At 39.2% G+C, this 17,106-nt stretch overlaps 1 protein-coding gene across 1 annotated transcript in view; it reads right to left on the reverse strand.

The window, feature by feature from the left end:
* The window catches only part of GATB (glutamyl-tRNA amidotransferase subunit B), an 85,155-nt gene extending 69,239 nt beyond the window's left edge, over nucleotides 1-15,916 (reverse strand). The window contains exons 1-2 of the mRNA XM_047091803.1: nucleotides 15,739-15,916; nucleotides 13,705-13,855 (exon numbers count right to left, since the gene is read on the reverse strand). Coding sequence (XP_046947759.1) covers nucleotides 13,705-13,855; nucleotides 15,739-15,914 — 327 coding nt within the window. The 5' untranslated portion in view covers nucleotides 15,915-15,916. The remainder of the gene's footprint in view (nucleotides 1-13,704; nucleotides 13,856-15,738) is intronic.
* Between the last annotated feature and the right edge of the window lie 1,190 nt (nucleotides 15,917-17,106).

The following is a 17,106-nucleotide window of genomic DNA, read 5'->3' on the forward strand; positions in this document are numbered from 1 at the left end:
TGGCCAGAGCCAGTTCTTGCGAGCACTGTTCACCCTGCCCCTGTGTTCCTCCATGGACCTGCCACACCCAACCTGCTAGCCTTGACAGGTGTCGCTCCATAATGGCTCCTACTCTGCCATACCCAATGGGTAGACTCTGTCAGGACCAGCAAATCCCCAAAGCAGCTCCCACCCTGCCATAACTGGCAGGTAGCTCATTTGAGACTAATACTCCTCCAAAACTGCTCCCACTCAGCCACACCCACAGCTAGCCTTGAACAGCTATGTGAACAATGAAATCTTGCCATCTGCAACAATGTGGATGGAACTGCAGGGTATTATGCTAAGTGAAGTCAGTCAGAGAAAGATATCATATGTTCTCACCCATATGTGGAATTTGAGAAACTTAACAGAAGACCATAGAGGAAGGGAAGGAAAAAAAAAGTTACAAACTGAGAGGGACCCAAACCATAAGAGACTCTTAAATACAGAGAACAAACTTAGAGTTGATGTGGGGGGGGGGGGTTGGGGAGGAGGGGTAAGTGGGTGATGGGCATTGAGGAGGAGGCCTTGTTGGGATGAGCACTGGGTGTTGCATTTAAGTGATGAATCATGGGACTCTACTCCTGAAGCCAAGAGCACACTACATACTCTGTATGTTAGTTAACTTGACAATAAATTACTTATGAAAAAAAATGTGTCTTAATAAAAACAAAAACAGAAAAAATAAATAAAACAAAATTAATAAACCTTTGGTGAGACTTACCCAGAAAAAAAAAGGACTCAAAATCAGAAATGAAAGAGAAACTTATATCACAGAAATACTAAAGATTTTGACAGACCACTACAATTATACACCTGCAAACTGAACAACATGGAGGAAATGGATAAATTCCTAGAAACACACAACTTTCCACGACTGAATCAGGAAGAAATAGAACATCTGAACAGACCAATTATTAATAATGAAATTGAATCAGTAATCAAAAACTCCCGAAGAAACAAAAGTCCAGAACCAGACAGCTTCGTGGGTAAATTCTACCAAACATTTAAAGAAGAGTTAACACCTATCCTTTTCAAACTATTCCAAAAAAACTGAAGAGGAAGGAATGCTTCCAAATTCATTCTGAGAGTCCAGCATTAGTTCAGTACCAAACCAAAGATACTACAAAAAAAAAAGAGGAAAGAAAGAAAATTAAAGGGCAATATCTTTCATGAACATAGATTCAAAAATTCTCAACAAAATGTTAGCAAACCAAATTCAATGACACATTTAATGGGTCATACCACAATCAAATGGGATTTATTCCAAGGATGCAAGGATGGTTCAATGTCTGCAAAAAACAATTAACGTGATATACCACATTAACAAAATGAAGGATAAAAACAATATGATCATTTCAACAAATGTAGAAAAAGTATTTGACAAAATTCAACACCATTTATGATAAACTCTCACAACAAATGGGTATACAGGCAATGTACCTCAACATAATAAAGACTATATAGGACAAACCCACAGCTAACATCATAATCAATACACATTACCGGAAGTCCTAGTCATAGCAATGGGACAAGGGAAAAAAAAGACATCCAAACTGATAAGAAGAAAAACTGGGGCACCTGGGTGGCTCAGTCCATTAAATGTCCGATTCTTGATTTTGGCTCAGGTCATGATCTGATGGTTCATGAGATCGAGCCCCAAGTTGGGCTCCGTGCTGATAGCACTCAGCCTGCTTGGGATATTCTCTCTCTCTCTCTCTCTCTCTCTCTCTCTCAAAAAAAAAAAAAAAAAAAAAAGAAAAGAAAAAATAAATAAACTTAAAAAAAAAAAGAAAGAAGAAAAACTGCCACTATTTGTAGATGACATGATACTATATATAGAAGACCTTAAAGACTCCAACAAAAAACTACTAGAATTAACAAATGTCATTGAGGGATACAAAATTAATATACGGAAATTGGTTTTTATTAGAATGAAATACCAGGAAAAGAATATAAGAAAACAATCCCATTTATAATTGCATCAAAAAGAATAACATATCTAGGAATAAATGTAACCAAGGAGGTGAAAGATCTGTACTCTGAACACTATGAGACTCTTGGTTTCAGCTTAGGTCATGATCTCATAGTTCAGTTTGCAAGATCAAACCCGGTGTTGGGCTCTGCTCTACATTGACAGAACCTACTTGGGATTCTCTGCTCCCTCTCCTGCACATGTGCGCTCTCTTTCTCTCTCTCCCAAGCAAAAAAAACCTTTCAAAAATACATAAAATTACTAAAGAATTCAAAAACTGAATACACAAAAAAGGCAGTATTTTTAAAAGACAGGAGACATTTGGGCACCTGGGTGGCTCAGTCGGTTAAGCGTCCAACTTCGACTCAGGTCATGATCTCATGGTTTGTGCATTAGGGCCCCATGTTGGGCTCTGTGCTGACAGCTCACAGCCTGGAGCCTGCTTTGGATTCTGTGTCTCCCTCTCTCTGTCCACCCCCCTGCCCCCGCTCACACTCTGTCGGTCTGTCTGTCTCTCTCTCTCTCAAAAATAAATAAAGATTAAAAAATTTTTTTAAAAAGTCAGGAGACATTTAAAGGAAAAAACCAAATTTCTATATATGGAAGATACTCTCAGAAGAAAAAAAAAAAAAACCTCAATGGATATATTGAAAAGCAGAGCAGACATAACAGGGAATTCGTGAACCAAAAGAAAATGTAGAGAAAATTTTCCTGGAGGAAGCATATAGTAAAGATCCTAAAAGAATGTTTCATTATAATCAGTATTTGCATGGTGATATGTACAGCTGAGAGCTGCCCAGAGCTACAGCTGCTCCCTTAATTGTGGGTCTGGAGAAAGACTAATTAGGTTAGATTTTCTTTTCTCCATTTCTTCTTCGGAATCAGCACTCTTTCCCTCTTTACTCTCTCTCCAGATTTAGATCTCTCACCCAGTGGACACTGTCATTAGAAACAGTGCATAATATCAGTGTCAATGCTAAATAGTCAATGCCTCTCTGTCTATCAGCATGTGGATGCACATGTAAACACATTACATACACATCTGTCAATGGTATTATGTTTTGAAATATACACATACCTGCAAAATAACAATGCCTACCAGCAATTCCGATAATGGTGGAATATAGATTGGAAGCTAAGCATGAGTTCTAATCTGACCGGGACACAAAGCAGTTGTGTGACTGTGGTCAAGTCACAACAGCAGCTCTCTCATCTGTAAATTAAAAGGACTAAATTGAATAATTTCCAGGATCTCTTTCTATTCCATTCTCATACTGTTTATAACTTTAAGAAGCTAACAAGCTTCTTACCACTCATGTACTTTATATTGTAGAACAGATCTCTGTGCAGAGCCTTGTTCTTACTTACAATAGCAAGTGAATAATCAGGCTTTCTGGGCTACAGCAGATGAGAAGCAATGATTGACAAGCAGAAAATGAGCAAGAAGGGGCTCCTTGAGTCAAATATACTAACAGCAGCTTAAAAAAAGGTGAGGGGTAGATAACTATAATAGCAAGGAAAAAGACCACAATATGAAACCTAAAAAAATGGCTTTTACTGTATCTGATCCATTTACTGTAGGATCAGATAGGTTTACACACCTCAACAGCCTTTGAAGGCAGCATTATATTACAACACTGACCAATAACTGACGTTGCTGATGACCTTGAGTAATCAAGAGGTTAGCTTATATGTTCAATATACCCTATGCAAAAGTCGGAAAAGTATAAAATATACTTCAGAAAGATTCCCATAAAGAGGTTAAAAAATGGCAAAAGGGTTTTAGACACCTAGAACTTTATTTCATATGGACTCCTCATGTATGTGCATGCAATTATATAGAGAAATATCTATTCACGGTGTTATATACATGTTATATGCAAGGTACTGTCAAGCGTCCCAAGAAAGGTCCACGAACTGCTTTTTGGAAACTTATAATCAAACACATAAATTGCTATAAACAATATACACAAAAAGGATGGTCAATCAACTATACAAAACAAATATATATTGATACAAAGTAGAAGCCTTATTATTAATACAGTCAGACTTCACGTGGGGAATACTGCAGGTAAGACTGCTACAGGGTAGGGGAGGTGAAAATGGTCGTGAAGAGAGAGGCTTTCAAGAATCTACGGAGAGCTGGGAAAAGACCCATGGCAGGGAAGGAGTCAAATGATTCCCACGTGAGGGGAGAGGAGGTCATACTGCCTACTGAACATGTGAGTCCATCACCCTCATGAGTCATCTGAGTTCATGGGAGATAGCCAGTTACTGACATCATAAGGCAAATGTTGGACCATCAGAAGAGTTTAGGAGCTGAAAGGGAACTTTTCCACATTTGTGTGTCTGAACTCACAGACACACCACTTTTATAGGGACAAGGGTCATAGGGCAAAACTCCTCACCCCTGGAACACCCTATTTTACAAAAGAAGGAAGGAAAACCATCAAAGTGACTCCAAGAATGACTGGCAAGATTAAAGACTGAAAATATAATGTAATTATAAGTTCTACAGATTACATTAAAGCAAATCATTGAAATGGAAAAATATTTTAATAGAAAACTGTCACATTTTGTCTTCTTAGTCAAATAACATAATCTAGTATGAATGGACAGAGAGGTAAATATAGATCTGATTATAAATGTATGCATTTAAACACTTCCCTAATGCTGTGTTCTTGAATTTCTATTTCGTTTAGAAGTTTTGAGTTAACAACTTTTATAATTACGTTTAGAATTAAGAGTCAGGAAAGCACTTCAGCCTAATGCTCTCTAGAACTAGTCAAGTATTTCTAAATCTATTAGGTCCTTCAAAACAAAAGTTATTACTAGTATCTGCTATGTTCAGAGAGCTAGGATATTGACAGCTAACTTTAAATAAATATGCCATAAGAAATTTAAAAATTCGGGGCGCCTGGGTGGCGCAGTCGGTTAAGCGTCCGACTTCAGCCAGGTCACGATCTCGCGGTCCGTGAGTTCGAGCCCCGCGTCAGGCTCTGGGCTGATGGCTCAGAGCCTGGAGCCTGTTTCCGATTCTGTGTCTCCCTCTCTCTCTGCCCCTCCCCCGTTCATGCTCTGTCTCTCTCTGTCCCAAAAATAAATAAACGTTGAAAAAAAAAAATTAAAAAAAAAAAAAAAAGAAATTTAAAAATTAAATTAATCTCAAAGTATTTTACAAAGTATTCACATCATCATTTCTTTAAGGGCCAAGATCCCTTATGGTGCAACGTGGCATACATGTTCAAGTATGAATCTCTAATATAAAGCATCATCTCTCCATCGTTTGTTAGTTTCCAGAGGGCAGGCATCATCTCAGATATATTGACATCATATCTTTCCCCCTCTTCCATTCTCTTCTTGCTAATAGTAATGCGGTTAGCCCTTGAACAACATAGGTTTGAACTGTGCAAGTACACTTATATGTGGAATTTTTCCGACAAATACAGAATATGACAAATAAATTTCCTTTGCTTATAATTTTCTTACTAACATTTTCTTTTCTAGAAGACTTATTATACAAATAACACATAATACATATAATCTACAAAATATGTGTTACTTGACTATTTATGTTATTAGTATGGTTTCTGGTCTACAGCAGGCTATTAGTAGACATGTTCTTGGGGAGTCAAAAGTTATATATGGATTTCTGACTCTGTGCCTCTAACCCCTGTGTTTGGGGGTCAACTGTATATACTCTTAGGCATAAAAGAAAGTTTTGTAAAATATGGTAAACAATCTTCCAGTTTCCATTCCACAGCTGCCAGAGCCAATTCCAAACATCTTTGATATGTAAAACCTCAAATGCTTTTTTAGACAGGTTAATCCTGAGAAAAGAGGAGAATATTCTTGCCTACGCGTGGAAAACAGTTTTTTACAGCCCTCTCCCCTGTTCTGGAAACAATAGACATTTACAGTTACTAGGGGGCTCGGTGTTATGTACAGATAAGAGCTTTCAAACAAGGAAAACAAGAGCAGAGTCACTAGTTCTTAATTAATCTAATTGTGGCGCAGCCTGATTATCAGAAGTAGCTATCTACTGGCCATAGCTGAGCAACCTACCAGCTGGCATCAACAGAGGCAGAATGTTCTCTTTGCTTTCTCCTGCATAGGGATTGACACTAGGAGGGGGCAAGCATTTCAAGTAACAGACTGAAGGGTGGGTGGGTGTGTGTGTGTCCAGGCAGGTTTGCACAAGCACAAATTTCAAACAAACTTGATGAAATTTCACCCTTACTAGAAACATTAGCAAATTACAAGAGTTGTAAATTTGACATTTTATCAAACAAATATGTTTCCTTTCCTATTGTTCTTCCCATTTCACATCTCATAAAAGTATTATAAGTAGAGAAATCGAGATGACACTGATAAGTAGGAAATAGTAAACTCTAGGCAGATAACCTAAGATTTGCTTAAGTTCTATAGATGAATAATTATTCAATAAGTTAAGGAAGATTCTGTACCAGAGTAAGAGGTTTTACTAGGTCAAAGTAATGAGTGAGGCTGAATCCCTGCTAATAAAAACAAAGAATGCTGTCCTTAGTTTAGCTGTAATCCTGCCTATAAGCAAGAAAATGCGCTGAATGACCTTTTCAGTCTGAAGATTTATGATGGGATTCCATATAATTCTAAAACTAACGGTAAAATAAGAAGATAAAATGCCTGTGGTCCTAAGAAACATTCAGAAGAGTCATCAATCAGAACAGGGGCAGGGGGCTGGGGTTGTAATCACTGGTCAAAATAGCAGCCTAAGTGACAGACAGCTGGGAGTACAGATACACTGGGGTTGGAGGGGACATGGTGGATGAAAACAAGTACTGTATCTATACACACAGACATTATATAAATGTATAAGTTTATAAATACACACACACACACACACACACACACACACACACACACAGAGCTAAGTTCAAAAGCCAGGAAGGAAACTGGGGTTCCATGGCAGTAGTGGAGCTTAAAGCCATGTATCACCCAAGGGTCACTATAAGAGATAGGATGGCAAAGGGGTTACAAGTTTGAACCTGGAAGGCAGACTACTGGGTTTGTATCTAGCTTCTCCACTTACTTTCTAATTGGGATGATGATGAGAACTGTCTGATATAGTTATTATGAGATTAAAAAAGGTTAACACATATGAAGAAAGCACCTCGAACAGTCCCTGCCACATACCATGCACTCGGTAAATGTCAGTTGATTTTACTACTATCATTATTGTAGTAATGATAGTAGTACAGGCGGAGAGGATACCAGATGTTGGCCACTTAAAGCCCCTCCCCCCTAACCCCCACCCCTGCCCTAGGAGCAAAAGTCGAGGTTGTGAGACACCTGGGGCAGGGAGATGGGAACCACAAAATCCTGGTCCAGGCAGAAAATGTTCTGCCACCAACTATAGGAGTGGATATGGAACAGGCCACCTGCCTCAAGGCCAAAGTGAAAAGAAAGTGTTGAGAAATCAGGGCCCCTGGCCCTGTACCTAGCATGGGTGTGGCTTGAATGTTGGCACTATCCAAGCTGAGTGATATTCAGGAGCTGAGAAAGTAACATGGAAACAGTTTGTTTAATAAAGCCCAATGGGCCTTGGTAGAGGCCGCCATGAATTCATCCCGCAGAGATACCTCCACAATCCAGGGTAGAGTCTTCAAGTGGAAAAATCATACTGGGTACTGAGCAGAATAAATAAAAACAAATCCACACCTAGACATGTCCTGGCTACAGCTATCAGAGAAAAAAATCAGATTACTTACAAAGGATGCAGACTTCTCATCAGCAATAATAGATGCCTGAGGACAATGGAATCATGTCTTCAGTGTGCTGAGGGGAAATAACTGTCAACTTAGAATTCTGTGCTATCATTCAAGAGCTAGAAACGACTGGAGGCACAGAAAAACTGAGAGACTGAATCACCCACAGACCCAGAATGCAAGGGATACTGACTCAGGCAGGAAAGAGCTCCAAAAAGGAGTGTGAGATGTAAGAAACAGTGTTTGCTAGGAAAGGGAAAAACCAGATGGGAGATTCCTCAACCTTCCACAACCCAAACTAAAAAGTTGCCTTTACAGATGGGTTGGAGGGACCATCTTCTGTGAGATTACAGACGGAAAGCTGTCCTTCTTCCTGTGCTCTGAAGATACTTCTTGCTTTCTCAGGAACCTGATTCTATCAATAATTTCCTCTTATCTATGTGTTGCTCCTTGACAACTAACTTTTAGTTGTTTAACAATTTATTACAGGCAGGTATTTTGAAATAATTTATAATGAAAACCAGCAGCTCTTGCTGCCCTCACCCGCCAGTCCTGTTCCCTGGCAGCACCACTTTCAGATCTTTGAGCTGTCTTGTCATATTTATCTTCCTATTTTTAAGTAATATGCAGTGCCAGGGGACCTTTGGAAAAATCCATCACCTGCTGGCCAAGGCTGCTGGCCATTTGCCAAGTGACAATCCTTCCTTCATCTGGGAAAAAGACAAGAGTTGATAGCTGTCCTAATGACACAGTGTTCTTGTTTTAGAACATGGAGCCCCAAGACTTGGCCAATTTCATTCCTACGAGATAATTTTTTTTTTTTTTTTTTTAGTGTTTATTTATTTTGAGAGAGAGAGAGGGAGAGGGAGGGAGAGAGAGAGAGGGAGAGAGAGCGAGAGAGCGCAAGCGCACAAGCAGGAGAGGTGCAGAGGGACAGGGAGGGAGAATCCCAAACAGGTTCTGCACTGTCAGCATGCGGCCCGACATGGGGCTCAAACCCACAAACCTGAGCCAAAACCAAAAGTCAGACGCCTGACTGAACCACCCAGGTGCCCCCCAGGAGATAATTTAAATAAAGTTATAAGATATTTTGCAGTATTTTGATCTTACTTTGCCTCTTAGAATTTACCCATGCTTCCTATTTTACTACATTTCTATTCAGGAACAAAATATGCCACTCTACAGTCCAATCCCATGGTGAGCTGAGTAATGTTAAAGTCCAAAAAGTCAAACTGGTAGGTAGGTAGGTCACTTCACCTCCAGGAAAGCACATACTCCCACAACATGCATAAATTTGGGTATAAATAATCTAGAATATAGATGAGCCTGTTCCTCCTAAAAGCATGGTAAGGATGGGAATCACAGGTAGGGAGTGTGGGGGGGAGTCTGTCACTATTTGGACTTTGGGAACAAAAAAGATATTTCACTAGCAGAAGGCTGAGAAACCAGCAGAGGTTAATATTTGATTACTTAATATTACTCTTACATAAAATTTCTTAATACGTCATTGAAACCCCTTTTGACTAATTTGTCTCTTGAGAACTCTAAATTTTTCACTCATTGCCTTATTTGTAAAAATTAAAAAAATAAATAAAAGCCAAAAAAACAAAAACAAAAACCAATCTACCAACTTAGGGCCTGGAAAGCAGAAAGGGGCCTCCCTGAATCTGTGACCAAAACTGTTCCTAGAGCATATTCTTATTTTTTTCTTGCCTTATCAATTTGGAATGTGACTTCTGATAATGGTAGATAAGAATTTAGTTCTTTTATTTCCCCAAATCCTAGTTATATCAGCTTTTGTTAAATCAGTAGTTGGTTCTTCTATTATTATTAAGTAAATGGGTTTCTTGGCTATGCTGGTAAGTGTACTATGATCACATTTCCTTTCTTGAATGCTGTGTTTTTTCTGGAGTTGACGAGTCTTTATTTCATTATTTGCTTCATATTTTTCACTTTACTTATTGCTTATTATTCTCAAAGACTCTATATGTAAAATCTTGTATCTACACAAACATTAGATATTTGCTATTCCCACCCAGCTACCCATTCTTTCTCGAAATGGCTCTGTTCTAGAGCCATCCATCCTGCTGTCCCACCAGATTCTCTGGGGCCTGCTGCAGGGCTGGCAATCTGGAACCTCTCCATTACTCCAGTAGGTTTTCATGACAGTAAAAGGCCAAGTTTTTGAGAACCTGTCTGAAAATATTATTATTCTACTGTCACAGTTGATAGTGGACACAGAATTCTAAATTAGAACCATTTTTTTCTAAGATTTTTTTTAAGATACCATTTCATTCTCTTCCAGTTTTAAGCACTGCTTCTAAGAATTCTGATGACTTTATGGGGTGCCTGGGTAGCCCAGTCTGTTAAGCATCTGACTCTTGATGTTGGCTCACATCATGATCCCACGGTTTGTGAGTTTGAGCCCTGCCTTGGGCTGTACGCTGACAGCAAGGAGCCTGCTTAGAATTCTTTCTCTTTCTCTGTCTGCCCCTCTCCCACTCATTCTCTTTCTCTCTCTCTCAAAATAAATAAACCTTTAAAAATTAAAAAAAAATAGAAGTCTGATGACTTTCTGATTCCCAGTCCTTTGCATGTGACCTTTCTTTTCTTTTTTATGTAAGTTCCAGTATCTTACCTCTATCCCAGGCGTTCCTACACTTCACGATGACATGCCTGTATGTGAGACTCTTTTTGTTCCTCGCACTGGGTCCTTGGCAGGCCCTTCCCATTTGAAGATTCAGGTCCTTCCGTTCTGGGAAATGAATCTGTGTTATTTGATAGTTTCTTCTTGTCTATGGTCTCTCTTCTGTCTTCTGGAACTTCTATGAATCAGATGTTGGACATCCTAGACTGATTCTCTAATGTTCTAATTTTATCCCCAACTGTCCAATTCACTGTATTTGTGTTACACTTTTTGGAAGATTTTCTTAACTTTATCTTCCAACTCTTCTGGATTTTTTTGTCATCATAATTTTAATTTCTTGGAGCTTTAGTTCTGATTATTTTTAAAAAGTACTATCATGCTCTTATCTCAAAGGTGCAGCTACCTTTTTTATCTGAGGATATTTATAAAAGCTTTTAATTTTTAAGGTATTCTTTTACCCTGTGCATTATCTGCTGCCGCTTATTTCTTTTAGTCTTTTTATTTGGGGCTGTCTCCATTATGTAGGAGAATCTCCTCAAAAGTCTAGTGATTTTTGGCCATCGGTCTGTATTTTGAAGTAGGGTACTAAAATGCTGATTACAAGTTCAACGTAAGTATCCAGGACTTGTTGACCGGTGGCCTGCATTCTAGGATGATCAGGTGACCAGGCAGTTTTGTTTATAGAGACCCCTACCACTCCAAGTTTCAGTATCTGAAGCTCTTCATTCCAGGGACATGTAATCTCCAAACTAGTTCCTGCAAATTCCTGCTTGGGGAAGGGGAGTGATGGCTATACAAGGTTGCCTGAGGTCCCCAAACAGTGTAGAGAAAAGCACTGGGCAGGCCCTGGAGTCTAGAGTGTAGACAATCTCTAACATCAGTGCCTTTCCTCTGCCTGGGGTCCCAGGGAGAATGTGTTACCAGTTGAATTTTTCCTAAAACTATAGATTCCTGTGGGGAGTGGGGCAGCTACAGAGGGTCAGGGGAGAGGACGTTAAGTCTAACTGCTCCATATCCAGACTCAGAATCAATCCCTTGTTTCCACCTCTCCCTGGCCTTCCACAATAATTAAGGATCCCATATCCTGACCACTTCTGAGGCTACGAAGGGCATGCCATCTCACTCCTCACTAGCGGCCCTTTCTTGGGTTATACTTAATTCAGCTCTGCTAAGTCACTCCCTCCTCCATCTACCATCTCTCATGTACTCTGGTCTCCCATTCTCTAATAGGTTTATAACTTTTAAATTCTTTTACTGTAATTTCAGTGGGGTTTCTTTGGGGTAGGGAGAGAGACCGGTTACAATGCATATGTTCAAGCCTCTTTAACTGTTTTTAGCTTTTCTTCATTGGTTCCTCATCAGCATTTTTAAAAATTTTATTTTATTGCAGTAAGAATACTTATGATGAAATCTACCTTCTTAACACATTTTTTAAGTATGGAATATCTTATTGTTGACTATAAGTCATACGTATTTAAGTATTCTCAAATCTCTCCAATATTAAGAAAAACAGACTAATAAAAATTTTGCCGTTGATTTCATGTCTGCTTTCACCCACTTAAATGTCCCAAACACCTTCACTGTTTTCTTGCTATGCTTATCACTGGGCAAGCACCTTCTTCTTTGGTGTATAGCAAGAAGTCTTTCAAAGCATGTTGACATTTTAGTTATTTTAAATTGTCTCTAATATTTGACCACATTTAGCCACAAATGAAAGCCTATTTATAGAAAACATACGTATCTGCAAATAGATCTATTTCTAAATGTGAACTATAATAAATACTTTGTTGGATTCTGTATTCCCAGCTGCAAAAACCTAGAAAGAAATCAGAGGTTATGTGTAGCCTCTTGATAATGAACTACCATACGGTGAAAAAAAGTTTTGAGCTCAGAAGGAAAAAAGGAGAGGGGTTATGATGAACTGCTTTCCATTTCACTTGTCTGAACAGATATTACTCTGTTTCTACTATATCTGCATCTCTGCCCAAACAGGAACTCATACGTTTTTAACTGAAAAATTGTCTCTTCCCAAACAAAAATTATTTTTCCACAGATAGATACTCTAAGCCGGAGGGAGGGAGGAACAGACATCCCTTTATCTGTCTTTCCTCCAGAAAGACCCAACAGCAAATCAAAGGTGAGCCTGGATAGGGTTTGCAGGGATAGGAGTCCTCCACAAAAAAAAGCACAAGTAAGAGACACTGCCCAGTAGAATCAAAGCCCTGGGTATAGCAGGCACATTGGAGGCACTGCCCATAACCTTCTACTCTGGACAGTGACTCTGAGAAAAGTAAACCTCCATCTCTGCAAGTCTGCCAATGGTCACATCAACCAGCTTTCACTTGTATTTACATGTTAGAGAGTGCAGAATTCACCCATCCTTCCCTCTCCCTGCCAGTTCCCACCATCTATCTATACACACTCCCTCCAAGGATGGCAGGAAATCCCACACCCAGTCGATATTGTATGTCCCACACAGACTATGATTTATTGATTACCTCAAATATTCATATTGTTCCTTCCATCCTTTCCTTAAAAATCCAGTTAACTGTATGAAATTATATGATAACAATCTTGCTGACTGAGTACACTGGACCTAGTCATTCCCTGGGTTTAAGTGAAAGTGAGTAATAAGTAGTTAATTCAATGTATACTGTGGTTGACTTTTTCTACTATTGACCACTTAATTTTCAATAATCACAATCATTGTGAACCTTACATTATAATATCATGTGACATATGTTGTTTTCCGTGACCAGACTCCTTCTCCTCCTTCATTTACCTAACTCTTATCTGGCTTCTCAGATACCTCAGACACCACCTGTTTCAACAAGCTTTCCAATCATACTCATACCCCAATTTCTCACAATAATCCTTCTCTTACAAAATTAGATGTCCCCACTCTGGGTTCCAAAACCATGTCCTTCATATCACCTTCACAGGCATAATCACACACTACTCTACTTGTTTATAAGACACTTCTCCCCACCTAGTCTTTAAACTCCTCAAAGGCAAGGAATGCCACTCATCTTTATGTTCCAGTTCATAGCACAGGGTCTGGTGTTTAGTAGACATTTTAAAATGTGTGTGAAATGAGTTAATACATGTATGAATAAATGGATGACATTTAGATTTAGAAACAGAATTACAGAGATGGGTCTTTAGAAAACATTTAGTTCATCCTACTTCACTCCAAATCCCTAAACAAGTACTTTCTAAGAATTGTGCCAAGATGTTAAAACAAGGAAATCATTATCTACATCCAATAAAACATAAGCATTTTCTAATGAAATATGATTAAACAAAAACCTTACCGGCAGAGTTCCAGGCAGAGATGCATCAAAAAAAGATACCAAAGAATTTGGAGGTGCTGCAAAGTGGACTTGAGATCCAGAGAAGAGTTTAGAGTTGGAGGCAATCTGGGCATGAATTTCCAAACCTACCACAGCTGCCCATTTGTGTTCACTAAAGAGAAAAAAATAATGGTTAAGAAGTAGTTGGATCTGCAACTATGCATGAATTTCTACAACCCTAAACCATATGTATTAATTTCATATTTTTTAACTTATTAAAATTTTAGATCCTTATATTTAAAAATATGTCATATTGTATTGATCACTGAATAAAAAGCAATCCATAGTGAACATCTACAAGACCAGCAAGATAAAATGCATTTACAACATGGCATAAGGAAACTCATTGTACAGAGGAAGGTGATGAAGAAACAATTTGGCATCCTGAAACAATTTAGAAATGGGTATCACGTGACATCTGCTTGGCTGACTTCAGTGAAAATCAGCATTTTCTACATTAACTGTCTTTCCCCAATTAATGACTCAGTAAATGAAAGCTGATCTTGCAAATATTTTAGAATTAACATAAACATTATGCTTTTACTTCTAGAGAAATAATGATAAATAAATAGTTGTATATCTTATTTAAAAAGGAAGGGCAATTCTCCATCATGCAATGGCTTGCAAGTAAAATGGTAAGAGTGACATAGATATAATAAATCATCACTAAATCATACTCTTCCTGGGAATTTTGTGCAAATGAAAACATTAAACTGTAAGATGTGGCTTTGTTTTTTTTTTCAATTCCCCAGATACAGTTTCAGGTTCCTGTTTGTTTATGCTTGATTGCTATCAAAATCTAAGAAGCTGTTAAATGCTATAATAATCTCTATCTGGCCACTCCTACTCTATTGGGTCTATATGAACATTCCATACACAAATGTCTCCAGGTTCTTGTAAGTGTGCTTATTCCTTCTGCAATCATACATCCTGGACAATGCATGTTTACACATACTCCTCCCATGTTCTGTTTCTATTCTGCTTTGCTCCCAAGCAATTTCCTATATTATCTAGGTTTTTGTTTGCATGTATTGGGTTTTGTTCCAATCATTTCAACACAAGTTCTCTATCTATAGTACTGTGAGAAGATTAAGTCCTTCCTTTTAAAGTTTGGAAGCACTGCCTGCTACTGAGAGGAATTAAATGAAAAAACTCATCAGAAAGTCTGCATTTGCTAAAACATTACTCAGAAGTTTTTTTTTTAAGTTTCATTACATGACAGAAAAAATACTTTCCATTTACAGTCGGACGATCTAATTTATAAAAGGAATAGAAGTTGAACGTTTCTGGACATTTTCCTTCTGTCGCTCCAACAGAAAAGCAAATATAATGCCAACTTAACTGTCTCAAAGGATATAGTGATTACCAAACACGTGCCTTCTGTTTCTGTATTTAAAAAGAAACTACTTAAGTCTTATAAAGTATAAACAGCTGTTTAGAGGCTATTTAACAAACGAAGCAAAGCTCTCTAATCAGAAGGAAGATCTCTTGTATTGGCTGCATCCTCCTAGGTCTAGAAAACGTTCAACATTAAACACCTCCACAGATAGGTGGAGTTTTCTGACAATATTAAGCCACCACCATCCAGAGCTTGTAGGTAAAGGATCCCTCTCTACTTTGAAAACACTTCTCCCACAGTAGCGCTAAATAAATGTCAGCTAAATAAGATCCCGCTTATTGTCACGGACCCCACTGGTAGTGCTATTAGTAAAGTGACTGAATCCACACTTCGGTGTGTGTAGTTTCACATTCAAGAAAACACCTGCGATTTTACACTCGCGAATTCCTCAAATATGCTTATCTATTTGATGATTTAGTGCGGAGGCGAGGCTGACAGAGGGCTCGTGTTGCTCTTTCATTTAGGTTTCAGGTTATAGTCCAACCCCCCCGCCCACAAAACGTCTAGACTGAAGCCAGGCTGTAGTGGCCACCACCTCCCCACTCCGGCAGTTCCACCTCACACCAAGTGGGCAGTAATGGTATGAAACAGTATACCCTTTCCTTGACTTCTGGGCCGTGAGGAGGGGCTGCTGAGCCACGAAGCTCTGTCCCCTTTTCCCGCTTGACGTGAACCCAGTCGCGGCCCCTCTTCCGTGGCGAGAACCGCTGTCAATGCAGGCTAAAGCCCAACACCTTCCAAGGCAGCACCCGCGCAGCATGGGCGCCGCCATTGCCCCGCCAGAGTCCTGGTCAGGTGACACAGCTTTCCTCTGCCGCGAGGCTCTCTGGGAAGCGTAGTTCTAGAAATGGATAAAACTCCTTAGCCTCACACCGGAAGACTACTATTCCCAGTGAGCACTGCTACTCGAAGGCTGCCGGAACTCTGGCGGGGAGGGGAGGGAAGAAGAACTAGAGGAGAGGGTGGGAGGGTTTCTGGGTCGGGAGGTGTGACTCCTCCTAGCGGGGAGTTGGAGAGGTTTGTGGCTGGGAGTGCCTAGATGAGTTTGAGTAAGAGCAGGTGGTGCCAGAGATCCAAAGCTAAGAAACCTGGGCGGGATCTTATACCTCAGTTAACCTTAACAGCTGAAGTGAATGAACTTGACATCTCCGCGAAGACTTCCTGAGGTTCCAAATTCACTCAGTTATTTTCTCTATTTACTCTGCCCGTTCACACACTAATTTGTGCATTAATGCCACGAATACTCACTTGGGTGCCTACTTATATGCCAGGCACAGTGCTTAGGCACTGACAATAAAGGAACGAGGAAGACATTTACGTCCACTATTCTCGTGGAACTTACGTTATTGGGAGAGGAGCTATACAGAAAAGTTAACAAAACTAGGATACTTTCATGTAGGTAATAAGTGCTGTATTTAAGGAGAGGTGCTTGGAGACAAACAGACCTAGATTGTACCTTCAGGTACATTTTTATTTTCCTTTTTGTTCTTGCTGAGTATTTGAAACACTTTTTCTTACAATGAGAAAAAGCCTTAATAGATACCATCATCCCAAAGGACTTCTTTGAAACTCAAACCCTTTCTGAAACTCTCACTGATTTCTTGTGTTTGAGCACACAATTCAGAATAGTCATTCAGCCATTCTGTATTATTCACCCTATTTTAATTCTCTATATAGTGATTATTATGACTATCTGATGTTTATCTTCTGTCTCCACAAGCTCCTTGAGAATGGGGGATTTGTCTTATTCAACAAAGTGCTATCAGAGTACAAAGTAGACCCCTTAAAAATATTTGTTGAATGAAGTAGTGCAGTGTGGAAAATGTGTTTGACAAAGAATGGAGTGGATGCCCTTTAGAGTAGTAGTTGTTTAGGAGGGAGATGGTGAAATAATGTGGTGGTAGAGGCAAAGAGAAATTGACCTATGTGAGATAGATTTAGGAGGTAAGACTGAAGGACTTGGT

This window comes from Lynx rufus, unplaced genomic scaffold (genome assembly GCF_022079265.1).
Source record: "Lynx rufus isolate CCGP_SWC_20201006 ecotype Redwood Valley unplaced genomic scaffold, mLynRuf1.p SCAF_3, whole genome shotgun sequence".
Taxonomy (NCBI): Eukaryota; Metazoa; Chordata; class Mammalia; order Carnivora; family Felidae; genus Lynx; species Lynx rufus.